The 26,870-nt window shown below is 41.7% G+C and overlaps 1 protein-coding gene and 1 non-coding gene across 2 annotated transcripts in view; both read right to left on the bottom strand.

The window, feature by feature from the left end:
• LOC120619306 (kinesin-like protein KIF28P) overlaps window positions 1-26,870 on the bottom strand; it is a 63,444-nt gene that overhangs the window by 24,903 nt on the left and 11,671 nt on the right. The window contains exons 3-10 of the mRNA XM_039883630.1: window positions 19,591-19,794; window positions 14,302-14,337; window positions 10,322-10,546; window positions 7,702-7,856; window positions 5,580-5,691; window positions 4,700-4,702; window positions 3,357-3,421; window positions 1,272-1,377 (exon numbers count right to left, since the gene is read on the bottom strand). Of these exons, the coding sequence (XP_039739564.1) occupies window positions 1,272-1,377; window positions 3,357-3,421; window positions 4,700-4,702; window positions 5,580-5,691; window positions 7,702-7,856; window positions 10,322-10,546; window positions 14,302-14,337; window positions 19,591-19,794 (906 nt within the window). The remainder of the gene's footprint in view (window positions 1-1,271; window positions 1,378-3,356; window positions 3,422-4,699; window positions 4,703-5,579; window positions 5,692-7,701; window positions 7,857-10,321; window positions 10,547-14,301; window positions 14,338-19,590; window positions 19,795-26,870) is intronic.
• On the bottom strand, window positions 24,753-24,859 carry LOC120619407 (U6 spliceosomal RNA). Its single transcript, XR_005657495.1, has one exon. It is a non-coding gene; the product is annotated as a U6 spliceosomal RNA (small nuclear RNA).

Raw genomic sequence — 26,870 nt, forward strand, 5'->3', positions numbered from 1 at the left:
GCGTCAAGGGTGAGGCTGCAGGAAACCTCGGCTCCGTGCTAGGTGGGGCCGTGGGGGCTCTCGGCAGGAGTGGGGGAGCGGACTGCACCGACGCATGCAGAAGAAATCGCTCGGTAAGTTCTACAGAGCATGACCACCTTTTAATTCATAGGAAACTAGAGCAAGAAGGGCCCCGCGGGGAGGCGTGAGGCTCCATGCTGTTTTTTGTTGGTATGGGCAAGCGAGAGCGTTTCGTTTGACGCCGTGGTTACCGGACATTCCTCCAAGGCCAGGGGATTCGGGAAGAACGGTTTATCCTACGTCGTTTTTCACATATTCTGTGTCTTTGCTTGTGAATAACGGAAATGAGATGCTATATATAAGTCGAGCGTGTCCAGATTTTGATGGTACAGAGACCTGTGGCCAAGCAGAGCCACGCCTAGACCAGGAGGTGGCTTTGCTGGAGCTAAAGTCTTCGTGAGTCGGGGAGCCGGGACTCGGAGATGTGCCAGGTGGGGCCGGTCATGGAGGCAGCGTGGGGGCGGGGTGCAGTAGCGCTGCTCTGGGACCATGTTTGGGGCAGTAGCTGCTCTGGAGTGGGGAGGGGCGGGGTATGCAAGGCAAGATGGCGACTGTGGGGCCTCAGTGCTGGCACAAGTGTCTCCATGCCGAACACTTTTACGAATTCTACTTCGTTTCATATTTTGCCTTTTTTATCCATCTCATTCTAAATTATTAATGTGCATGAGATTATATGTACCTCCATGCTGCCTTCACCAGAAGCAGCGGTTCTTGCTAATTGCACAGGGGAGTCACCTGGACACTTTAAGAATTGATTCATTGGCCCGGTCACCAGGTGACTCTAATGTGTGGCCAGGGCTGAGCATCTTCGAATACACTGCCGCTAATGCTGCTTGAGCTTGGAACATCACTTAACCGTGAGGCCATCAGAATGAATGTTAAATGGCCACCATCCAACTCTGGTGAGGAAAAAGTCCCGGGAGAAACAATGGCCTCGAAATAAAAATGGCAAGATAATGAGACTAAAATGACAATTTAAGAAGAGCAGGGACATGATTTCTTACAACCACATGTGGATCTACGTTTATCTCAAAGTGATTTCTTCCAAGGTCAGGGCCAAAATGTCCTCAACAAGGCCAGGGTGCCCCTGGCCTGCGCTGGGCGCTGCTCAGACTGACCAGGTGCCCACCCCAGGCCCCATGCTGGTCCCTCCTCCAGCTCCCAGCTCTCTGGCTTGGACTCAGGGTTGACTCCTGACTCAGTTTACCTGCCATCCTGGAGCGTCTGCACCCGAGCAGCAGTTTGCTGTTCTCGGCATTCGACTCTTTCGTCAGCGTGTAAGTGTTGACCACGGCTTTGTTCCGGATCTTTTTAGCCCTGTTATGTGCAGAGAGGGACACACACTCAGGCCTGGAAGCCCCTGCAGTTGGGACAGCTCCATTGGAGGGCTAGCCGGAAGCTGGGCCTGCTCTAATCTCAAACAGTCAAAGTGGGAACCTTTCACCCTGAAGCGATTCCAGGTTCCACCCTGTGAGGCTCCAGTAAACCTTTAAGGGACTTCAGTGGTTCAGATAAACACAAGTCGCTCAGCCGGGGCCCAGCCCCTGACCTGTCCTGGGCTCTCAACACGCTCAGCCAATTGGGCTCAGTTAATGAAAAGAATCTGTTCAATCGCTGCAGCTACTGTAGTAACTCAGACCCTGGGGCGTCAGCGACTGCTCTGCCGAGTGCACCAGGCTAAGAGGGGGTTAGAGGTTATCAAGTTCACTCCTGTCTAGTGCTGCCAGAGAAAATATGGGATGCCCCCAAATATTGCACAGGCCACCCCTATGCTGAAACATTACTGGCTGTTTATCTAAAATTCACGTTTAACTAGGCACCCTGTATTTTTATTTGCAAATCTGGCAACCTGACTCACTGAGAATAGGAGTGTTTATGAACTTGCCCCAAGTCACACAGTCAGTGGCAGATGTGGGACCGGAGCCCAGGACTTCTGGGTACCGTCTTCTCTTTCCTCTGAAACACACAGTCTCTCAGGTAAAGACGGCCAACAAGAGATTTGCATTTGATAAGCGGAGAGAAAACGAGCGTTCTTGATATTAGGAAAGACAGAACTTGACTTAACATGCTTATTTTGTGGTGCCGGTGCTGGGAGGAGACATTTAATTGAGTAAAATAATATTGAGGCTGCACGGTAAAGAATGAGAATGCACATATTTGTCAATAAAATGCAAGGGGCTCCTTCTCCAAGTAGAGGGCCAAAGGAAACACCGGGGGGCGGGGGGCGGTGGTGGTGGCGCATGCTTGGTGGCATAATAACTAATGTTTTTTGAGCATCAACCACATGTTGGGCGGAACTTTGCCAGGAGTGGTTCATGTGTGGTCCCTTGCCCCCTTCACTGTGCGAGGTAATGGGCAGGGAGGTTCAGGTCCCATAGCTGATGGGGCCAGGTTCTGTCCCACGCGCCAGCCTGTAGAGCTGATGAGCGACAGCGTAGGCCAGTAAGTTTCATTTCACAAGCCAGCTCCAGGTGCCCGAGAATTCCAAGTCCCCATCTGGACCTGATAGGGCACTGCAGGGCAGGTTCTCAATGTCTGCTGCGTGGACGGGAAGGAGGTGTGGTGGCTGCAGGGGGTTTGGCCTCTGGTCAGAGGCTTCTACCCCTCCTCTTTCTAACAAGGGTCAGGAGAGGTGGGGACCAAGTGCCTGCCTTGGAAAGCAGGAAGTGGCTCGGCCACAGCCTCCAGCCAAGGCTAACTCTGTGGGCCTGTTTCTCAGGCCAGTCAGCCAGGAAGGGACCTGGCAGTGACAGCCCCTCCCCGAGAAGAGAGACCTGTGACCTATGGGCCTCCTCCAAAGGGTCTGGTCTGCATATGGGGCCTGGGGAAATGAGAACCAACACAGGGAAAGCTGCAGAGCTGGCGGCTGGTCGCCAACCTTGGAAGTTGCCTCTTACATGGTTGTGTTCACCTATTCTTGGTATAGAAACCCCCTGCCTGCCACTGTTCCCTACTGTCCCATGTGACAAAAGGAGGAATCTGTGGATGGCTGTGCTACTTGGCGGAACCTGTAGGGAGACCGGCACCCAACCCCATTAGGACTGGCACCATGTTCCTCCCGCTGGTCTGAGCTCTTCCCCCACCCAGAACTGGAGTGACAATGGCAGGCACAGGGGGCCCTGAGTTGCCAGTTCTGTCTCCTCTGTTTCATTGCCTCTCACTCTTCTCTTGTGAATCATTCCGTTCTGCCTTCTCCTGGACCCATTCCCCCAATGCCACCTGTATCAAGGGCACTGGAAGAGTTTGTCAGATCTAGAACTCGGAACCCTACAGACGAGAAGTTTTCATAAATGTACCTTTCAGCATATCTTAATGTCGATAAAGTTTCCTCGTAGCAGATGTCAGCTGGACTTAATGGCCGCTATCTGTAAGAAATATCCCTTTTAGTTTTCATTTTTTACGTAGGGGTTTATTGTTGATCTTATACAGCTGACATTCGTAGAACATCTTGTAATTTACAATATTATTCAAACTTTACAACTCAGAAAACTGAGGCTGAGAGAAAAATAACATGCCCAAGGTCACCCAGATGATAACTGGCAGAGTTGGGGCTTGAACCGGCCCCAACTACCTGGAACACCTGTGCTGCAGACCTCGCAGCCCCCTGCCCTCAGCACTGAGTCCCAGCGGACTTGCTCAGGGCTTAAATGACAGCTCAATGTTGGCAGTGCAGAGACCAGTAAAACTTGCTTATGACCCGGGAGCCACTCGTACAATCTCAAGTCTGGCTATCAACTTTGGATTAATTGCCTGGCATTTGAGTGAGAAAACAAACCTTTTGATCAGGTGGAGGTGGGCAGGCCCATGAGGGTGAACAGGAGGGAATGTCACTGCCTACGTGGTGGCACAGGAGTCTGGTGAAAAATCCTGTATCTTTGTTTAGCTTTGCAGCTTTCAAAACTTGTCCCTTCATATCAGCTCACTTAATCACCACAGCAAAACAGATGCTCCTCAACTTGCGACGGGGTTACATCCCCATAACCCCGTCGTAAGTTGAAAATATCCTAAGTCAAAAATGCAGTTAATACACCTAACCAACCGAACGCCTAGCTTCTCCTTGCCGACCTTACACATGCTCAGGTCACTCACATTAGCCTACGGCTGGGCAGTTATCTTGAGTCTCATCTCAAGAGTAAACGCCTTCCTCCTCCTCTTCCCACCAGAAGCGGGAGACACATGGGTGTTTTGTAGACACGAGAGGGTGTGAAAACAAAACACAACATCCAAAAAACGCTGGCAAAACAGCCCACTGTAAAGAGTACCGGTCTCGTTGATGCTGTGATCTCTTGGCTGACAGAGCTGCGGCTCGCCGCCCAGCCGCCCAAGAGAATATGCTAATGATCTGCCACAGATCACTAGCCCGGGAAAGGATCGAGGGTCATAATTCGAGGTATGGTTTCTACTTAATGCGTACTGCTTTAGCGCCATCTTAAAAGTTGAAAAATTGTTAGATCGAACTATTGTAAGCTGGGAACTGTCTATTTTCAAGTGGATGTTGTTATGTCCACTTTAGAAATAAAGAAAATGAGATTTTAAGGTAAATATGCTGGAACTGGGGTTGGCACCATAGAAACTCTAGAGCTTAGACATCGGCTTTGCAGTTTCTCTTTTTTATTTGCCTCCTGAGATGACCAATGACCACCTCGACCTCCTGCCCACCACAGCATTTTTATTAAGGGCCTCGTCCACAGATCTGGAGGTCATCCCTCTCAGGTGATGGGTGATGCACACACCTGCTCAGACCCGTTAGATTCTGTAGCCTCTGATCAGAGGGCATCTATGGGCCGCTTTTATTTTGGGTTCTTGGGGAATGTCCCATTGAGGCCGACAGGTACTGACAAGCAGAAAAATTGTAAAAGAAAATACTTCAAAATAGGCGAGATTAAATGATAAAAAGTAGGGCTGTGTCTGGAGAGAAGCGTGTGTAACAGGCCCCTGCAGTGAGCACTTCTGTCCGGGGCAGCAGACCGGAGGCCGGCACAAGGGTAGAGGTAAGACTTTGCCTGGTTTGATCTCTTCCTGCACCCAAAGCTGAAGAGCAAAGATCTCTAATTTTAGGAGGTCCCAGATTTTACCCACTTGGCCAACATTCAGTAATGAGAGTCTGGAGTCTTTGCTGAGGTGACATGATTCAGCTGCTCTGCAGAGTGAGCATCTGCCTGGCATCTAACACAGTCAAACTGATTTCTAGACTTGCCATGAAATAACTGCTGATTTTAGAATATAACTGTTATTTTTTAAAACTATTAGTTTTTTCCTGATAATAAAAGTAATACATGTTCCTTGTAGAGAACCTGAAAACTACAGAAAAGATAAATTAAAAAGCAAAATTAGCAACGTAGAAAGTTTCTTTGAACACCACAGTAGAACGAACTCCAGGAGTCATGAGGCAGTAAGTAAGAATGTGCTATGTAAACGCAAAGAGCTATTTTAGTGGTACGTGGAGAATGGTTTTAATAATAACGACAATAATAATAATAGCCGAATGGGCCCACGAGCTTATAAGAAAGCCATTTTACCAAAGTGGTTCTGCTGTTCCCGCCCAGGGCAGACTGCAGCAGTTTGGTCAAAACAGAATCTCTGTAGGGAACATGCAAGACTTTCTTCCCCATGGCTGCGTCGGCCAGAGCACTGGAAAAAACAAAAAAACAAAAACACAAACACAAACAGCCAATTAAATTAAAAGAATGTTTCAGGAAGCCCTCTGCCTCCTTGGGGCTAGGTCAGGAACACCCCTCAAGTCCCCTCTTGGACCCCATAGATCTGAGACATGACTCTAAGTCATATCCAATCATTGGGACGCCTTTCGTGCAAAGATGCTGAAGCAAGTTAGCTAAGCAGCACAGGCCGCTGGCTCCTTCTGCCCTGTCAACCCTGGAGAAACCTGTGCAGAGGAAGCCCAGACTGAGGAAGCAGCCCCGCCCCAAACCTGCAGGAAAACCCCGCCGGCTATGGTGAATCTGCGTGTAGAGAAGGGTTAGAGTCTGATGAAGAGCGTGTGGGGCGGGCAGTGTGCGGATGTGTACGGGGGTGGGGTCAGCCCTTCTCCCTGTCTGTCACATTGCCTTGGAAACAGCCAGTATGACTACAGCACCAGAGTAAGAGTGAGTGAGAAGCGAATGTCTCAGTCCCCACCCTGCTCTGCAGCGGTCCCCAACCTTTTTGGCACCAGGGACCGGAGCTCCTATAAGAATTTAATGCCCTGTGATCTGAGGCGGAGCTGAGGCGGTGACGCTAGTGCTGGGGAGTGGCTGCAGATACAGATGAAGCTTCCCTCTCTTGCCTGCCACTCACCTGCTGTGCGGCCTGGTTCCTAGGTTCCTAACAGGCCATGGGCCAGTACCAGTCTGCGGCCCGAGGCGTGGGGGACCCCTGCTTTAGGGGACTACAGAGGAGGCAGTGCTGGCATTGAAGAGAGTGGGGATGGGGGAGGGAGGCACGCCCATCTCTGAGAAATCGTCGCAGAAAAGAAATCTAAAGAATCTAGCAGATTTAGGAAAGAAAACTGGGCGTTTGTCATCAACAAATGATCCTCAAAGAATAAAGAAAGAAATTGATCTTAGATAGCAGCTCCGAGATTTAAGAAGGAATGAATAATAGAGGGAATTAATGTACATAAACACTGTATAAAGTAGTAAGAAAGCCTTTTGAGATTAAAGAAAAATAGGATTAAATTACATATCAACAATTGCATAAGTGGGATGAGGATCTGTGTATTATCAGATAAGAAAATAAAATATCTATTGTATCTAGATTTTGACCAACTGAACAGATTAAAGAGCCAAGAATGCGTTAAGCATATATTAAATTCTGACGTATGACAGGTAACAGAGTAGATCGCTGGGGAGAAAAGGGACTATTCAACAAATGTAACCGGAAAAACTGGTCATCTATAAGGAAAAAGTACCGTAAAGAATGCCTACCTTATACTACACCCGGAAATCAACTCCAGATGGATAGGAACTTAAGTATAATGTAGGTAGAGATCTTTCTAACTCTAATCTCCTTAAGACACAAAAATGCAAATTATAAACCATAACCATAACATCAGTTAGGCAGAACTAATATTTGGCGACAAAGGTCAATTCATTTCAGTGGGAGTAAAAGCGAGGAGAGGGGATAAGGGAGCTCCGGGTTTTGGAAATGCTCTATATCTTCATGGGGTGGTAATGACATAGATATACACGTCTACAAAACTAAAACTGCACGCTTAAAATTTGAGCACTTTATGTCATTTATACCTTAATAACTTTTTAAAAGCGAGATCCAGAAGACAATATAATAAATTACACTTTTATAAAGTTCGAAAATGGGTGCCACCAAATAATGAATTCGCATGTGATAAAACAAGAAAGGATGAGAGAAAGAAGAGAAGGAGAGAGACAGACAGAGGGTAAACATAAAGTTCAAGATGGCGGTCACCTTCCAGGGAAACGCAGGAAAGCAATACCGACTATTTCGTGGGTTGGGTGGCAGTTTCATTAGTATTCATTTTATTAAAAATCAATCAGTTTAAAATAAAATATATAAGAGGACCAGGCATGCACTGGTGACAACGGTGATGAACCAAGATTATCCCCATTTTTGATATTGGAGGCCATTTTTATGGTACAAATACCTATCCGTTGACTATTTATTTACCTGATAACGTTTCCTAAGTTGGTCAAACTTAAGTTAACTCGTGATCCTTCTCTCAGTCTGTCTCCTTCGGAACCTGAAGATTTCTGCCTTTCACTTCCTGCCAAATCCACCAAATTAATACTCGACTGTTTGGTGAGGCCTCTGTCTGGAAATGCCTGCAGGGGGGCCACAGGTCACAAGGTCAGGACGGTCGCAGGTCGCACATGAAATTGATCTAGTTTACATTTTATTTATCTTAGTTAGTTTCAGGTGTACAGTACATTGGTTAGACATCTACATAGTTCTTAAAATGATCCCTCTATTGTTCCCTCCCTCCCCTGGCCCTCCACTTAGCCAGTATATTAAAGCTAACTGCATCCCCTGTGCCGTGCAGCTATCAACTCACTAATGTGTACTTCTTTAACCCTTCACCCCATTCTCCCAAACCCCCAAACCTCCTCCCCTCTGTCCATCACCAAATTGTCCACTGCATTTGCGAGTCTGTTTCTGACTAGTTTGTTCTTTTTGTTCCTTAGATTCTGCAGATAAGTGAAATCATATGGTATTTATCTTTGTCTGACTTATTTCACTCAGCCTAATACCCTCTAGGTCCATCCATGTCATTGCAAATGGTTAGTTTACATTTTAAATTAGTTTTTTCTAATGACATTTCACACTCAAAAAAGATATAAAAAAAATTTACAGATTAAAACGCCACCCTCTTTCCAATGACATTTTCCAGTAAGACATTACCAGGCCCAAATATCTCGGCCGCCCCTTCCCAGTTCTACAAAGCTATGATACATTAGCTACAAAGTAATGATACATTAGATACCAATGACTGCTCTAGTATCTCTATGCTCAATAAATATTTTAAACATAAAATACCATGAAATCTGCAAACTAAGTAACTGTCCAGATGGTTCGGTCGTGTAATGGAAAGAACGTGGGTTGGAGAATGTTACAGAATGTTATCCCTGGCCGGTCACACAACTATGAGCAAATGACTTCGCTTTTCAGAGTTTCTACTTCTCAGCAGTGAAACAGGGTTAACGGCACTCTCGGGACGTTGGGAGGGTGGGGTGGGGACATAATAGATGCGGTGGTTCTAACCACGCCTGGCATGCAGCGACAAATGTTGTCATTACTCCGATAAGCAGTATGATGCTAGACCTCTCTGTTCATTTTTTTCAGCTTCTTTCTTCTCTTGCCTCTAAAGTACAAGTTTAAAAAAAAACAGAGCAAAACAAATATGAATTCGTGAATTTTACTAAGATTATGAAATCAAGTGAATAGTACTTCAAAATTTACAAAGTTCTTTTACTTTATTTTATTTTTAGACAAGGCAACCCTTGGTTGACCTCACAGATTGCAAGGACCTTGTCAGCTTACGATCCCTTATTTTTTATTTTTTTACACCTACAGCATCTGGTCTTCCTAGGTGGTCTCCCATCCAAATACTAACTAGGCCCGACCCTGCTTAGCTTCCGAGATGAGACAGGATCAGGCTCGTTCAGCGTGGCATGGTGGTAGACTACAAAGTTATTTAAAACGCAGTATCATTAAGCCTCCCAACATTTCTGTAAGGAGAGCGATTTATGTTATCTTACAGAACAGGAAACTGGACTCAGGAAGCATAAGTTATTTCCCAGAGCTGGTCAACAATCATATACGGTCCAGTGTTTTTTCACTATTCCCAGTTAGGGTGGGACAACCTTCATTTATGACATTGTCTGTTTCTAGTTCTGCGGCTTAGGGGACAGAGGTGGGAAATCACAGCGAACTCATGTGCTTGCTCAGGCTTTGTGAATGCAGTCATCCCTCAGTATCCACGGGCGATGGTTCCAGGACCCCCCCAGGGATACAAAAATCTGTGGACATTTGTCTTTTATGTAAAATGGCGTACCGTTTGCATATAACCTACACACATCCCCACATAGACTTTAAAGCATCTCTGGATTACTTATATTTAATGCAATGTAAATGCTATGTTCATAGTGGTTCTACTGTATCATGTAGGGAATAACGACAAGAAAAAAGTCGGTACATGTTCAGCACTCACACGGCCATGGTAGGCCTAGCTACGTAGTGCATGTCAGCAACAACATAACCTATTTATTTGCAAATATTTTCCATCTGTGGTTGGTTGACTCCAAGGATGCTGAACCTGCCATGTGGAGGGCCAACCGTAAGCATTTCTGAGTCAAACCGGTGACATTATAGACATCACTCTCTGATACCCACCAAGGAGGATGGAGGAGAAAAGTGTGCTCTAGTGTATCGAAGGTTCAAGTTCGTGAAGAGCTGTATGGCTGGCTTACCTGGTCTCGAGGACTCTATTTTGGTACTTCCAAACACAGGAAAGGTGCTTCGGTCTCTGGTGGTCCCCTAGGATCCCAAAGCTGGACATCATTGTGTCGGGGCGCCAGGGTGGGACACCGACATAGGGGAGGCAAGACGAGAACAGGTGTCTCACTCCCCTGCTCCCGACCCTGCAGCCTGTGGTTGGAAGTAGCCGCCAGCATCATAGGTCGAACCTGAAAGGATTCTCTAACCCTCACCAGCTCACAACGCTAATGGGAACCTTTCCCAGGGGCCACCTCGGTGGGAGAGCAGGACAGAGGCATTCGCTGAACCTCACCTGCTTGAACTGAATGGTGATGACCATGTGAGACCTGCTGCTGCTGGCATTCATGCTGGTCGAAGCCGTGGTCCTTATCTTTGTCCCTTGTTCCGTCAGCCTTTCAATCTGCGCATAGTTCTCACAAGGCACTGACGTCAGACCCTCCACATAAAAGCCCAGATGTTGATCTTCCCTCACTTTTAGCCCTCCAGGTTTCTTGGTTCTAGATAGCAAATCTCTTACCTGTGGGGAAAAAAATTAAAAGTGTAAACTTCAGGAAGGCAGAGTTTTTTTTTTTTTTTTACTAGCTATTAGAGCTCTGCCTAGAATATCTTAGGTGCTCAACAAATATTTATTGTGCTAATAAATGTATGTTAAAATTTCTGTAGGTACTGAACAGCCTCATAATTTAAGTAGAAACAGGAAATGGCAAGCAAGAAAATAGGGAGAACCCTGTTGAATTAGTGAAGTCAGAAACTTTTTAAGAAACTCAAGTTTTATTATTTTCGAGTACTAAGCACACTCCCACCAGATTGTGAACTCCTTTTGGGTGGGACCATGTCTTTTCACTAGTAGATCATGATGTAGTTCCTGACACATCGTAGGCACTCGATGAAGCTTGTTGGCAGAACAGGGTAACCGGAGGCGGGCTTACAATTCCTGTGTGACACTCTGCGTTTGGGGCACCGAAGCAAGTGTTTCTCCAGCATGTTTTAGCAGACATCTAGGTATCTGGCTTCAGATAGGTGCTTCTGAAGCTTTTGTGCTCGAGAACACTGTTCTCTTCTTTATAAACACCCTCCTAGACATCTCCTCAACCGTTTTTATTTGATTGGAAACACCTTTATAAATATTACAAGAACCAATCATCCTCACCCCTTTCTGTATTATCAGTAATTCTCTCTAACGAAGGAATGAAGGCTTACTTTAGTGAGAACAGTGATAAATGAAAAGAAAATTAATCAGAAGTTAGTCACATTCAAAGCACCTAATGTAAGCAGAAGACCCGTTGTGCCTGGGCTGATCACGCTACCACAAATCCCAGCACCCCGAAACCTCGAATTCCCAGGGAAACTTATTGGATCCAAACAGAAGTTGCTCCAGTCAAACCTAACAAGAGAATATGGCTAATTCTCTGGATCTTATTGTTGGAGATTTGCGTGATGTCACACTCGGATCACGGGCTCCAGTGTAAGCCTATATTGCCTCTCCCCACAAAAAGCCACTTCTGACGAGGCAAAGAGGGGCCGTGCCGTGGGAGCCCAGAAGATCTGGAGGCCCTGCAGGCAGCAGTCTGTGTCCAGTGGTGCAGGGAGAGGTGGGCTGGGGACGGGGAGACCTATGTTCTTAGTCCTGGCTCTGTCTCTAAGCAATGAGAGCTTTGGGAAGTTTGTTACATCCCCAGCTTTCTCTTCGTAATAGTTTTCCATGGCTTCGAGTCCTGGAGTCAGAGCAGGATCACCAATAGGAGTTTGGGCAAGCAAAATTAGGATGGTAGACATAAGGGCCAGAGATAAGGGGACACGACATAGAGACAACTTTTGCCTTCACTAGGAAGCCTTTTCTCTAACTTGTATGGAGTCATATGAATTGTAGGAAGTGGTATCTAAGTTGATGATGTGACTGAATAAGGCTTATTAAAAACGAGTAGGTTAAAAAAACGAGTAGGTTTATCTAGATGCAAGTGTGGGGACCCACAGACAAAGGCAGATCCTGGACCAGGACCCTCCAGGGTGTGTCTGGACATCAAAATTGATGATTGTCACGAGATCTTCATCACTCACCTAGGTTACCGTGAGACTCTCCCAACTCTGCCTCTAGTTGGTGCTCCTTCAGACCCAACGTCACTGGGCCCACGGAGAAACCTTCTAAAACGCCCATCAATTATCTTTCTTTGTAAAATCCTCCGTCGCTGCTCCATCGCCTGCTAGATGAAGGCTCTTCACTTCTTGGTAACCTATCTTGGGCTTCATCTCCTGATGCGCCCCACCTCCCACTAATTACCTAGCCCCTGTCAACTCCAGCCACAGGAAACAGCCTGCTGTTCGTAAGCTTCATGCACGCTTCCCATATATTCGAACTTAATGCCCTACTTGGCATTCTTTACCGCTAATAACATGCCTCACCAAGCTCATGAACTAGATCTCCCAAGGCCCAGTCTAACTCCTCTTGACAAACACAAAACAGCCCGGGCAGTATTAGTTACCCCCTTGTCTCTTTCTGTTTGTCATTCCCACAGCATACATGATGCATTACTGTCTGGAGTGGGTGTTATATCTTCCACTGAACTTCTCCATGGCAGGAATCATGTTTTAGGTTTTCTTCACCCTCAGAGTCTAGCATGATCTGACACATTAAAGGCGTCTAATGAACTTCGCTTTCATTGACTGCGGAAGTACCTAACGGCAAACTACCAGCGACTCATAGACTGTGAGGCATGAAAACCATCTTAGGATGTCCAGCGTTCTTATTTTACAGACAAGGAGACAATTCCAGGGAGATTATCATCATAAATAGGTGTCATAGGGACCACAGCAAGTTGCCTTTCCCCCATTCTTCCCCTTAAGAACTTGGTAATAGAGGAAATAAAGTAGCTCTTTAAACGTTACTGGTATGAAATAAAGGAGCCATACTGTCCTCCAAGCCCATCAACTTGAAAGAAATAGAAAATCAGGGACCTTAGCAACTCATTTGTATTTACTGTCAACCTTCAATTGTAATAAATGACTCATAAAAGCATGTAAGAAATGGTTATTTTCTCTCTTTAATACAAAGAGAAAAACACTGACAGACTTATTTCTTCAATAACATTTATTGATTGATTGATTGATTAAGTGCAAGCCTTCGCATACTGCTTGAGGTTCACAAAAACTGTTAGGATATAGGCTCTGCCCATAAGAAACTTATAATTATAGATCCCTTTGTCAATTCATCTTCTCAGCAACCCTTAGGGAGCACCCATTTAAAACCAAACACTGCACTAAGAGTTGCAAACAGAAAGGTCATCACAAGAAAATTAGCTGTTTCGGAGATACAAATATGTACATAAAATTTTTCGATGTAATATAATTACTGCAAAGGGGAAGGGCAGAATGAAAACACTTGCTGAGGATCTAGTGTTTGCAAGGCACTGTGTTAGAAATATAAAACTTAGTACATCTCAATGCGTAGTGTCTTATTCTAAACTCCTTCCTTTCTTAATGAGCAAACAGCTCTGACATAGCGATTTTTCCAAAGTCATGAGCTAGCCGATGAGAGAGCTGGGGTTTGAAACCACACTCTAACTACCGTAGGAGTAAGCAGTCTGTGGCCTGTGGCCCTGCCCTCAGCTCACCACCTATTTCTATAAGATCCTTGAGGTAAGACTGTCTTTCTACATTTTTAAATGACTTAAAAAAAAAATAATTAAATAAATCAAAAGAAAAATATTTTGTGACATGTGAAAATCATGTGAAATTCAAGTTCCGGGGTCCAAAACCAAAGTTTTATGGGTACACAGCCACACCCACCATTTTCATATTGTCTGTGGCTACTTTTGTGCTACAAGGGTGGAGATGAGTAGTTGCAACAGACCACGTGGCCCTCAGAGCCTAAAATATTTACCACCTAGCCCCTGACAATACAGTTTGGCAACCCCGGTATAACCCCAGGAAGTCAATTGCCTCGGGATGTACAGAGGAGGTGACATTCGAGCTGGGTCTTGAAGGTTAGTGGTTTCTTTAAGGGCAGAGAAAGCAGGGAGGATAGTCCAGGCAGAGAAAAGATAGATGTAGGAAAAACACTTTCCGGAAAGGAGGAACAGTTCTACGAGGCTGAAGCACAGAGTATGTGGAGATAAGGGACGTGAAATGAAGCTGGCGAGGGAGTTAGGGCTGGGTGGTCAAAGCCAGGCTTGGGAGTTTGAACTTTACCTGTAGGGTAGGTGACATGAGCCCCTAAGGTGTATTAAGCTACAGAGTCGCTAAGATTTGTGTGTCAAAATGTAGAATCACTATTACCTGTTCGTTGTAAATTTCCAGCATACTGAATGTAACCTGCATAGGAAAAAAAAAAAACATAAAGGAAATTAAGATTCTCTTGAAACTGTCATCTTTGAAAAATAGTAATATGAAAACAATACAAATGTCCAAAAAAAGGGAAAGGCTAACATTAAATGTGGTAAAGCTTCATTTCACATGCAATATGAGGTTCTCAAATACTTTTAATGATGTGGAAGAAGTTCTTAATATAAATTATAAACAGATGGAAAACAGTGGTGAATCTGTGCAAAACAGTAGTGTGTGTGTGTTTCAATTGAGAACAGAAAAAGGCTGTTCTTTATGGCTCTCCCTCCAATCTTAACACATGTAGATAAAAAGATTGGGCTTTACTGTGTTTTTGGCATATTGCTAAACAGGCTTATATCTTTTCAACAAAAGATTCGAGGAACCTGAATGACTCCAACCTAGAGAAAAGGCCCTGAGATGCTGGCATGTTGCCACCAGCACCTCCTACTCATGAAAAGCTGGCTTTGTGTGTTAGTCACCTTGTGGTGAGTCCTGCCGATCAAACCCAGCTGCCAGAGCTTCCAACTAGCTTCAGGGTATCTCATGTTTTAAAATGAGGATGTGATTCCATAGTGTAGCGGTTAGCATGCCTGCTTTACACACAGAATGTCCTGGGTTCACACCCCAGTTGAGCCACGGTCCATGGTCTACGGCCATGCCACCCTGAATAAGCCTGATGTCTGATCTCGGAAGCTATGCAGGGTCGAGCCTGGTTACTATTTGGATGGGAGACCACCTAGGAAGACCGGGTGCTGTAGGCATAAATAGTAATAAATAATAAAGTAATAAATAAAATGAGCAAAGGTCCAGGGCTTAGGACACCAGGAAAAGCCTCCAATATGAATGAAATCAAAACAAACATAGAAAAAAAGGAACTTGGGGAAAACATTGCATAGAGTAGAAGAAACCACTTTTAAAAACCCAATAATAGCTTCAGAGGTAAAGAAATATCCATGAAAAAGCAGGATGACATGAAAAAGGGTAATCAGAGAACGAGAGTATAAATTACGAATGATAGCCAAAATAAAAATGTAGTAAAAGGGTTATAAAATATAGCTGAGGAGATCTTCTAGAATGCAGGAAAAAAAGCGAGAAATAGAAAATGGAAAGTAAAAGATAATAAATTAGAACATTAGTACAAGAGGTCCAAAATCTAATTATTAAGTTACAAAAACGGAAAACAAGACACAGGGGAGAGAATTATATAACAAATAATATAAGAAAAGATCCCCAGATTTGAAGGACAGGAATCTGAATTGAAAAGGGTCCACTGAGTATCCAGCTCAATAAACGAAAAAAGGCCGATACTAAGGCGTGGCAGAACATCAGTGATGAAGAAAAGATCATAAAGGCTGCCAGAGAGAAACTTACAATAAAAAAATTTCATGTGCCAAGAATTTTTATTTTTATTTTTTAATTTTATTTTTTATGGTGACATTAGTTAATGAAATCCAATAAGTTTCATCTGTACATTTTAACAGTAAGGCATATATATATTTTCACTGTGTGTTCACCTCCCATAGTTAGATTTCTTCTGTCACCACATGTTTGAACCCCTTTATCCCGTCTACCACCCCCCTCCCGCCTGCCCCCCACCCTCTGGTAACTTCTGATTATAGTCCATGTCCATGAGTCTCTGCTCTTTTGTTGCTTTTAGGTTTATATCCCCACATATAAGTGATACCCATGTGATTTTCAACCTTTTCTATCTGGCTTATTTCGCTTGGCATGATTATCTCAGGGTCCATCCATGTTGTCGCAAATGGCAGTATTTCATCTCTTCTTATGGCCGAGTAATATTCCATTGTGTGTATGTACCACAGCTTCTTTAGCCAATCATCTATCGTAGGACACTTCGGTTGCTTCCATGTCCTGGCCACTGTGAATAATGCTGCTATGAACATTGGTGTGCAAATATCTTTTCAGATATGGGTATTCAAGTCTTTGGGGTAAATACACAGTAGAGGGATTACTGGATCATCCAGTAGATCAATTAAGTTTTTTGAGGAACCTCCATACTGCTTTCCATAGTGGCCGTACCAATTTGCAGTCCCACCAGCAGTGTATGAGGGTTCCTATTTCTCCGCATCCTCTCCGACATTTGTTATTACTTGTCCTGTTGATTATAACTATTCTAACAGGTGTGAGATGGTATCTCATTGTGGTTTTGATTTGCATTTCCCTAATAGCTAGCGATGTTGAGCATCTTTTCAAATATTTGTTGGTCATTTGCATGAGCTCTAAGGAGAAGTGTCTGTTCAGGTCCTCTGCCCATTTTTTCATTGGATCATTTATTGTTTTTTTTTGTTGTTGTTATTGAGTCGTATGAGTTCTTTGTATATTTTGGATATTAGGCCTTTATGGGAGATGTTGCTTGCAAATATATTTTCCCATTTGGATGGTTGTCTCCTTACCTTGTTGATGGTTTCTTTTGCTGAGCAGAAGCTTTTTAGTTTGATGTCATCCCATTCATTTATTTTAGCTTATACTTCCCTTGACTTTGAGGTCAAATTCATAAAATCCTTTTTAAGTCCAAGGTCCTTGAGTTGAGTTCCTATGTTTTCTTCTATGCTTTTTATTGTTTCAGGTCTTATATTCAGATCCTTAATCCATTTTGAGTTAATTTTAGTGTGTGGTGATAGACAAAGTCTAGTTTCATTCTTTTGCAGGTGGCTTTCCAGTTTTCCCAGCACCATTTACTGAAGAGGCTTTCCTTTCTCCATTGTATGTTTTTGGCTTTTTTTGTCAAAAATTATTTGCCCATATTAACGTGGGTTTACATCTGGATGCTCAATTCTGTTCCACTGGTCCATGTGTCTGTTTTGCTGCCAATGCCATGCCGTTTTGATTACTGTCACTTTGTAGTATGATTTGAAGTCAAGCAGAGTGATGCCTCCAGCTTCATTTCTTTTTTTTCTCAGATGTTTTTGGCAATTCAGGATCTTTTGTGCTGCCATACAAATCTGATGATTTTTTGGTTCTATTTCTTTAAAAAATGCCAATAGGATTTCGATGAGAATTGCATTAAATCTGTATAATGCTTTAGGTAATATTCGTACCAAGAATTTGGAAGCAGAATGGTACCAGGCTTCGCAATGGGAACATTGCAAGTTAAAAGAAAATGAAGTAATGTCTTCAATATTCTCAGTGATCTAGAATTCTCTTCCAGATAAACTTCAATTAAGTGTGAAAGTAAGAAAAGATATTCTCAGCTGTGCCACGATGAGGGCAATGTACCCTTCCTGCCCCTTTTCTGAGGAGGGCGCAATAAAAGGCGACAGTTAACCAGTAAAGAGGAATATATCGAATCTAGTCATCTGAGGAGCCAATAAAGAAGGTTGAAATAAAGTTCCAGAATGACAGTTTTGCAGGAGGATAGAAGACTCCTGCTGAAGGAGACCCGAGAAAAATAGTGGAACTGATAAGTTCGAGCACATGGGCGATATCGTTAATAGGCAGGTGACGGTGGTTTGGGGCATTTAGGAAAACAGAGATTAATAGACAACGAGACATATACAAAAGGCCATTCAAAACCCGAAGGAAAACAAAGAGTAGAAACAGTGTATGTATGACTTGGTTCAGCAGTGAACAATATTTCCACAGCTAAAATGTTAAGCACTACAGATTTAGCCAAATCTTATACTAATGCAGGGGTGTGTGGGGAGAAAAGTCTTGTGGTGGGGGTGCTGGTGTGACAGGTTCTCTTCCGCCATGGTGGGAGGATAGTAGATGATGTCTAACACTGCTTTCTAAGAAGAGAAAAAACAACGTTTTTAAATATGGAGAGAGAGAGAGACTAGGGCAAACAGCTAACGAGCTGAAGATGAAAACCTGTGGGGGTCAGTGAGGGAGGAGCAGGGACAGGCAGAGACAGTCGGTTTCCATTATAAACCTTTCTAGTATCACTTTAAAACAGCCTTATTGAGAGATCATTCCCATTGCACGCAGCTCACTCCTTTAAAGTGTGCAGTCCCGTGGTCTTTAGTATACTCACAGAGCCCTGCAGCGGTCACCACAACCCAAATTTAGAAGATTTTGTCCCCGTGAAAGGAAACCCATTAGCATCCACTCCTCAATCTCTACCTCCTCCCCTCATCCGCACCCCCCAGCCCTAGCCCTGGGCAATAACTAATCTACTTTTCTGTCTATGGATTTCCTGTTTGGGCCATTTCATACAAATGGAATCCAACAATATATGATTTTTGCGTCCGGCTTCTTTCTCTTAGCATAATGTTTTCAAAGGTCATCCACACTGTAGTGCGTAACAGATGCTTTGTCTCTTTTTACTGCTAAATAATCCATTGTATGGATACGCCATGTTTCACTCATCCATTTATCACTCTATGGACATTTGGGTCGTTTCCACTTTTGGCCACAGTGAATGTGTTGCTGTGGAATATTCGCGTATGAGTCTTTTTGTGCACATAGGCATTTTTTTCTCTTGGACATTTGAATTTTTAAACTATTCATGTAATGACTTTGAAACAATTTTTAATTAGGAAAATACTGAAATGTTAATAGTATTTAGTTGGGTGATAAAATTATGAGTAATTTCTATTTTCTAACTTGAACACATTACTTTTAAAATGGGGGGAAAATTCAGATAAAAAAGATGGTCCATTATTGAATTTCCATAATACAAATTTAATCTCGCCATTTAGAGGAAGCAGAAACATAGACTGTGCTTCGAGATGTTTGCGACATTTTACTGCTTTAAAGCTAATTACGTTAATGGTTACTCTTCACCGTGAAAATGTCACCAACCTTCAAATGAATCTAAAATTCAGTCTCGGGCCTTCCAGGACAGGACAAGTAGGAAACTATGCTGTTGCAATTAAGAAACAAAATAGCATTCTTTGTTTAGACATAAAAATCAATAAATTAAGATGAGAACACACCCACAACCTTGGTAGAAGAAGGGGAGCAAGAGAAACCATAGACCTGAGTCAGCCGAGGTTTTATTACATAAGCATCAACGGTCATACCTTGCTAGTGTTGACACCAAAGATGTCCGCTTCTATGACACTCAAGGTGCCTTTTAAAGGTGTCTCCACAGAAGCAGAAAAATTCAACCTTTTATTTAGTGGCAACTCAATTTTGTAATCACGTGATAAGGATCTTGGTAAGGAAAATTAACGTTATCCTAAAATAGAGATGCCGATAACTTCCATTTGAGACGAGAGATTTCCAAAATAATGGGAGAAAAAATCCTTTAAAAAGGATTCTTAGAATAATACATACCTGGTGTTCTTGATTTCTCTCCTGAGTCTCAGTTGCTTGAAAGAGCTCTTCACACACCCTGGGAACAAGGCCCTTGTTGGCACCAGACCCCATCATGGAATAGCTTTTCCCAGAGCCAGTTTGGCCATAGGCCAGCAGAGTGGCGTTGTAGCCTTGCCAGGCGCTGTCCAGCACTGCCCTGCCGAGGTCGTGGAAAACGTCACTCTGGAAAAAGATTGCAGGCATCACGTTTGGCACAGGCTTTCCGCAACACCCTTAAAATCTACTGAATGTTCTGGTTTAATGAATTCCACGCTCAATCAGCAGCGTATGACCTGCTTAAAATATGACACAGAGGCCACCTTAGAACCAGTGGGATTTGTCAATTTGGAAAACATTGGATCTCCAGCTGGCTGGTGTCCATTGATCATGAATTTGTGTACTTTACAGCCTTGCCAGAACGCGGGCTAGGTCTTGAAAATTCAGCAATTAGACAAAAATTTCAAGGCACCAAGGGACAGAGACCAAAGTGTTTTACTTTATTCTTTAATCCAACGACTAACATCACAAAATTCCCACATTAATTTTAGCCATCTGCTGGAGAATCTGCTCTTTTTTCGCAAGACCTAGGGGTTCTGAAGTATTTCTCCAACACGCACGCACCTCTTTTTTTTTTTAAGTAGGAGACACAGGTGCTTGTGCCCATAATGGCTTGAAAGAGAGGACGTGGCCTCTTATTATCTAGATCATGACCAACACTAATTCTCTTATTTGAGGCCGCTTCAAAGAGTACATTCTTTCTAATATCGATAAAATAGTAAGCATTACATACTCCGTTTGTTGCAATGTGTACATTTGTGTAATTTATGTAATTTTTATTTCTAGAAAAGATGCACATACCAACATGATATGCTTTATATAAGGACCATAGGCCACACCAATTTTTTATACTATTCATTTCTTATGAGAAAGAAATAAAAATTATTACACTAAAGGGTGAGGGAAGATCCAAGCCTAAATGTGGAATTTGACCAGAGTTTTCTCAGGACGTTGTGACTATGTGTTTACTAGGAAAAAAAAAAAAGTATATAACAGGTATCTACCTTAGGAGCTGTTAAATCTAGGGGGTGCTTACTAAGCTTAGAAAAGTAACCAGTTTTGCTGTCTCTTTTCTGCACTATTTGGAGATTTGGGAAAACTTTTTCATTGTTAATTTTTGTGAATTGGAAACTTCAAACAAGTAAGAGTTTTTTAAAATAAAATCGTAGAGAATAGAATTGTTCTATAAATTTTGTTAGCTGTATAGTTTTCCATTGAATCTTTTGTGTATCAGCTATTTGTATATTTGGCTTATGTTAATATATGCCAAGAAGTCATTTCTTATTTCTTCCTACTCACCATCCCATAATCAACTCTATGAAACACTTTCCTCCATTATATACATGAAACAATAATTCTGCTTTATCTGAATAGGAGGTTAAAAAACAGGTGGTCATCCTCATTGACAAAGTTAATTGGGTTTCTTTACAGCACCACTCTTAGTCTTTAAAACTATCTTTTAAAAAATTGAAATATAATTGACATATAACATGTTATATGTTATATGTTTCAGATGTACAACGTAACAAGTTCATATTTGTACACATGATAAAATGATTCCCAGGATAAGTTTAGTTAACATCCATCACCTCACGTAATTTTTTTCTTGTGATGATAGCTTTTAAAATCTCCCTTAACAACTTTCAAATACACGATGAGGTATTATTGACTACAGTCACCGTGCTGTACGTCATGTCCCCAACTGGAAGTTTGTACCTTTTGATCACTTTTACCCATTTTCCCCACCCCGCAAAACCCATCTCTGACAACCATCCACCCATTTCTCTATATGAGTTCAGGGGTTTTTTTTCTTCCACATATAAATGGGTATATACAGTATTTGTCTGACTGATTTCACTTAGCATAATGCCCTCAGTCCATCCATACTGTTGCAAATGGCAGAATTTTCTTCTTTTATATGGTGAATAATATCACATCTTCTTCATCCATTCATCCATCAATGGACACTTAAATTGCTTCCATATCTTGGCTATTGTAAATAATGCTGCAGTAAACAAAGGAGTGCAGGTATCTTTTCAAGATAGTGATTTCATTTTCTTTGGATAAATATCCAAGTGGAATTGCTGAATCATATGGTGTTTCTATTTTTAATTTTTTGAGGACCCTCCAGACTGTTTTCCATAGTGGCTGCACCAGGTGACATTCCCACCCATGGTACATAAGGGTCCCTTGTCTTCATATCTGCACCAAAACTTATTTCTTATCTTTTTGCTGATAGTCATTCTAACAGGTGTGAGGTGATATCTCATTGACTTGCATTTTCCTGATTAGTGATGTCGAGAACCTTTTTTGTGTACCTGTCACCTATTTGTATGTCTTCTTTGGAAAAATGTCTATTCAGTTCCTCTGCTCATTTTTTAATTGGAATATTTGGGATTTTTGCTATTGAATTGTATGAGTTCTTTACATATTTTGGATATTAACCCCTTCTCAGATATATGGTTTGCAAATATTTTCTCTCATTCTATACGTTGCCTTTTCATTTTGCTGATAGCTTCCTTTATGTACATAATCTTTTTGATTTAATGAAGTCTCACTTATTTTTGCTTTTGGTCTCAAAGCTAAATCATTGTTGTCAAGGCTGATGTCTATTAACTTACCTCCTGTTTTCTTCTAGGAGTCTTATGGCTTCAGGTCTTATGTTCAAGTCTTTAATCCATTTCGAGTTAATTTTTGTGAGTGGTGTAAGGTAAGGGTCCAGTTTCATTCTTTTGCATGTGGATGTCCGGTTTTCTCAACCTGTTATTAAAGACTATCCTTTCCCCTTATAAATTTTTGGCTTCTTTGTTGTAAGTTCATTGACCACACATGCACGGGTTTCTTTTGAGGCTCTATTCTGTTCCCTTGATCAATGTGTTCATTTTTATGCCAGTGATATACTGTTTTGATGACTATAGCTTTGTAATATAGTTTGAAAGCAGGAAGCATGATGCCTCCAGCTTTCTTCTTCTTTCTCAAGATTGCTTCTGCTATTCAGAGTTTTTTGTGGTTCCAAACAAGTCTTAGGACTGTTTCTGCAAAAAAAAAAAAGCCATTGGAATTTTGATAGGGATTGCAATGAATCTATATACAACAGGTCCTCAAATAATGTTGCTTTATTCACTGTCATTTTGTTATAATATTGATGAGAAAAAAATTGATTCTAGGTGGGAGCCACTTTGTGTGGAGTTTGCACATTCTCCTTGTGTTTGTGTGGGTTCCCTCCCCCATCCCAAAGACGTGCATGAGAGGTGAATTGGCGTGTCTGCATTGTCCCAGTCTGAGTGAGTGTGGGTGCGTGTGAGTGTGCCCTGAGATGGAAGGCCATCTTATCCAGGGTGGGGGCTCACCTTGCTCTCTGAGCTGCTGAGTAAGTCTCCTGTCCCCTGTGACCCTGAACTGGATCAGTGAGTCGGAAAAGAATGATATGAATTGCTTTTTATTTATCTTTCCTAAATGTAGGTGTAGCTCACATTTATTTCAATGTTTAATATTAAAGTGTTTTGACTCTTAATTTAAAAGTTTGGTGGTGGTTCTGTGACCGGAAATATGCTGTAGGAACTTAACTCTTGTTTATTTCAAGTAGCCTTTGGTAAAATTTGTTTTGTTATATACCTCACTTCATCTAAAAGTTGAAATTCCCAAGAACCTATCAACAACGTTAAGTGAGCACTTACTAGAACGCTTTGTGTATTATGGGCATTTTAACAATATAATTCTTCCAAGCCACGAGCACAAAGTATCTTTCCATACATTTGTGTCTCCTTTCAATTCTTTCACCAGTGTCATAGTTTTCAGTATAAAAGTCTTTTACCTCCTTGGTTAAATGTATTCCTTAGGTATTTTTTTCTTTTTGAAAAATTCCATCTTTATTGAAGTAAAATTAATATTTATTAAATTTATCCATTTAAAGTATACAGTGTCATGACTTTCGACATATGTACTTGGCCATGTGACGAGTACCACGATGAAGATTTTTAAAAATTTTAATTATTTCAAAAAGTTCCCTTGAGCCGCTTTGCCTCAGACCTCTCCTTCCACCGTCAGCCCCTCACTGCCAGAGATTTACCTCGTGTAACTATAGTTTTGTTTTTTTCTGGAGTTCTCAGTTAAGTGGGATCGTACAGTGTGTGGTCTTTTGTACATGGCTTCTTTCACTTAATATAGCGCTTCAAGATGCATCCAGGTTGTTGCATGTCATTATTAGTTCCTTTTGTTGCTGAATTGTATTTTATAAACACATCACAACTTTATTATGGACATTTAAGTTTCTAGTTTGGGACTATTATATATAAAGGTGCTATGGATGTTTGTTTGCCTACAGTTGTTTGAGGATATATATTTTTATTTCTCTTGGAATTGCTGGATTGTATGGTTAAGTGTGCCCTTAAATTTTAAAGAAACTGTTTTCCAATATGACTAAGCCTTTTTGCTTTGCCATAAGTGCTATATTAGGGCTCCGGTTGATCCACATGCATGTCAGCATTTGGTATCGTCAGGTTTTTTTATGCACAAAATTTTTTTTTTGATTGAACAAATTTAAGTTTATTATTATTCAACCAATAGAGAATTACTAATATGTTTAGCAACTGTCTTTTAATAACTTCAGCTAATCATATTTCTTGTCATTAAAATATTCTTTTTTTAGAAAAACTTTTTATTGAAATGTAGCTAACATACAATATTGTATTAGTTTCAGGCATACACCATAGTTGTTCAACATTTATGCACCTAAAGTGGCCACCATGATACGTCCAGCCACCATGGGACACGTGCAGCACTGTCACAATATTATTGGCTCCATCCCTTATGCTGAGCACCACAGCCCCGTGACTTGATTTATACCTGGAAGTTCGAACTTATTCCCCTTAACTTCCCCTCCGCCCCCCTTTTTGATTTTTCAATTACAGTTGACATTCAATATTATTTTATATTAGTTTCAGGTGCACAGCATAGTCGTTAGATATTTATATAATTTACAAAGTGATCCCCCCGAAATTAGACATAGTTATTACAATATTATCGACGACATTCCCTATGCTGTACTTTACATTCCCATAACTATTTCGTATCTGCCAATTTGTCAAAATACAACACGCTTCACAAATTTGCGTGTTACCCTTGTGCAGGGGCCATGCTTATCTTCTCTGTATCGTTCCAATTTTAGTATGTGTGCTGCCGAAGCGAGCATGGTACCGCCATGGTGGTATTCTCATTTGCATTTCTTAATTTTCATTTCCCTAATGAAGTTGGACACATTTTCATTGGTTTTAGGTAATTTCCGTATCTTCTTTGGTGAAGACTCTGATCAAATCTTTTGCCATTTAAAAAAAAAATGGACTTGGTTTTCTCTTTTAAGGTGTAAGGATTCATTATATATTTTGGATGTTTTATCAGATACATGTTTTGCAAATATTTTCATTTTTTGTGGCTTGCCTTTTCGTGTTCTCACTGGTATCTCTCAAAGAGCAAAAGATATTTTTTAAAAAGTGAATCTCATTTATCAAATATTTTCTTTTACAGCTTGCGTCCTATCAAGACAGCTTTGTTAGATCTGAGATTATGACCATTTTCTCCTATCCTGTCTGTTAGAGGCTTTATAGTTTTAGGCCTCTGATCAATTTTGAGTTCATTTTGTATATGGTGTGAGGAAAGAAAGTTTGTATTTTCTCAGATGTATTATCTCCAGCACCATTTGTTGGACGACTTCAATTCTGATGAACCTTCTCGTCTGTATTAGTTTGCTAGGCCCGCCATAACAAATGACCACAGACGAGGTTACTAAAAACGGCAGAAAATTGTTCTCTCACCGTTCTGGGGCTAAAATTCCAAAATCAAGGTGTTGGCAAGGCCATAGTTTCTCTGCCTTTCCCACCTTCTGGCAGCTGCTGGCAGTCCTCGGCGCTCAGCCTCTGCCTCCATCATCACATGGCCACCTCCCTGTGTATCTGTGGCCAGATTTCCCTCATCTTACAAGAAGTAGATTTGGGGCCCACCGTAATCCAGTATGGCCTCATCTTAACTAATTACATCTGCAAATATCCTGTTTCTAAATAAGATCCCATTCTGAGGTTCTCATGGACATAAATTTGGGGGGAACAGTATTCAACTCATTATAGCACCTTGGTAAAAAAAATATATATATTGAAGATGTATGAGGATCTAGTTTTGATAACTTTATTCTGTTCCATCGATCTATATCTCCTTTTTTAGGCAATACCACATTGTCCTGATTATTGTAGTTCCATAGTGGGTTTTCAGTTATTCGAGTTTATTCTCTGTCAAGTAATTTTAGCTATTCTAAATCCTTTACAATTCTATGTAAATTGTTGAAGTAGTGTATCAATTTCCACAGGATATTACTGCTGGGTTTTTGATTAGGATTGCTTTGAATCTATTAATCAATTTGACTTTTTAATAATATTGAGTCTTCCGATTTAAGTCTTCCTTTCAGGAATGTTTTATAGCATGCAGCTTTTGTACATATTTTGTTAAATTTATCCTTAAAGTATTTCACGTTTTTGATGTTATTGTAAATATTTTAAAATTTTAGTTTTTAATCGTCCCTTGCTAGCATAGAAAATATTATTGATTTTTGTACGTCGACCTTGCTAAACACAATTTTTAAAAATAGTAGCTTTTTAAAATTTACTTTTTATCGAGGTTACATTAGTCTATAAAATTATGTAAGTCTCAGGTATGTGACACTGTGAATCGACATCTGTATGGACTACATCGTGTTCACCACCAAAAGTCTGGTTTCCATTCATCCCCATACAATCGACTCCCTTCCCTGAAGGTAACCACCAATCTGTTGTCTGCCTCTGTAAGTTTCTGTGTTGCATTTTGTTTGTTTTCTTTTATGTTCCACATATGAGTGATGTCATACAGTATTTCTTTTTCCATCTGACTTATTTTACTTAGCATAATCGTCTTAGGGTCCATCCATGTTGTCTCAGATAGCAGGATTTCACCTTTTTATGACTGGAGTATTCCGAGGGGGGAGGTGTGTGTGTGTGTGTGTGTGTATGTGTCTCTCACATCTTCTTTATCCATTCATTTGTTGATGGACACTTAGGCTGTTTTCATTTCTTGGCTATCGTAGGTAATGCTGCAATGAACAAAGGGTGCATATATCTTTTTGAATTAGTGTTTTTGTACTATTCAAATAGATATCCCTAAGTGGAATAGCTGGATGATAT

Source organism: Pteropus medius, unplaced genomic scaffold, assembly GCF_902729225.1.
Source record: "Pteropus medius unplaced genomic scaffold, Ma_sr-lr_union100, whole genome shotgun sequence".
In the NCBI taxonomy this organism is placed as follows: Eukaryota; Metazoa; Chordata; class Mammalia; order Chiroptera; family Pteropodidae; genus Pteropus; species Pteropus medius.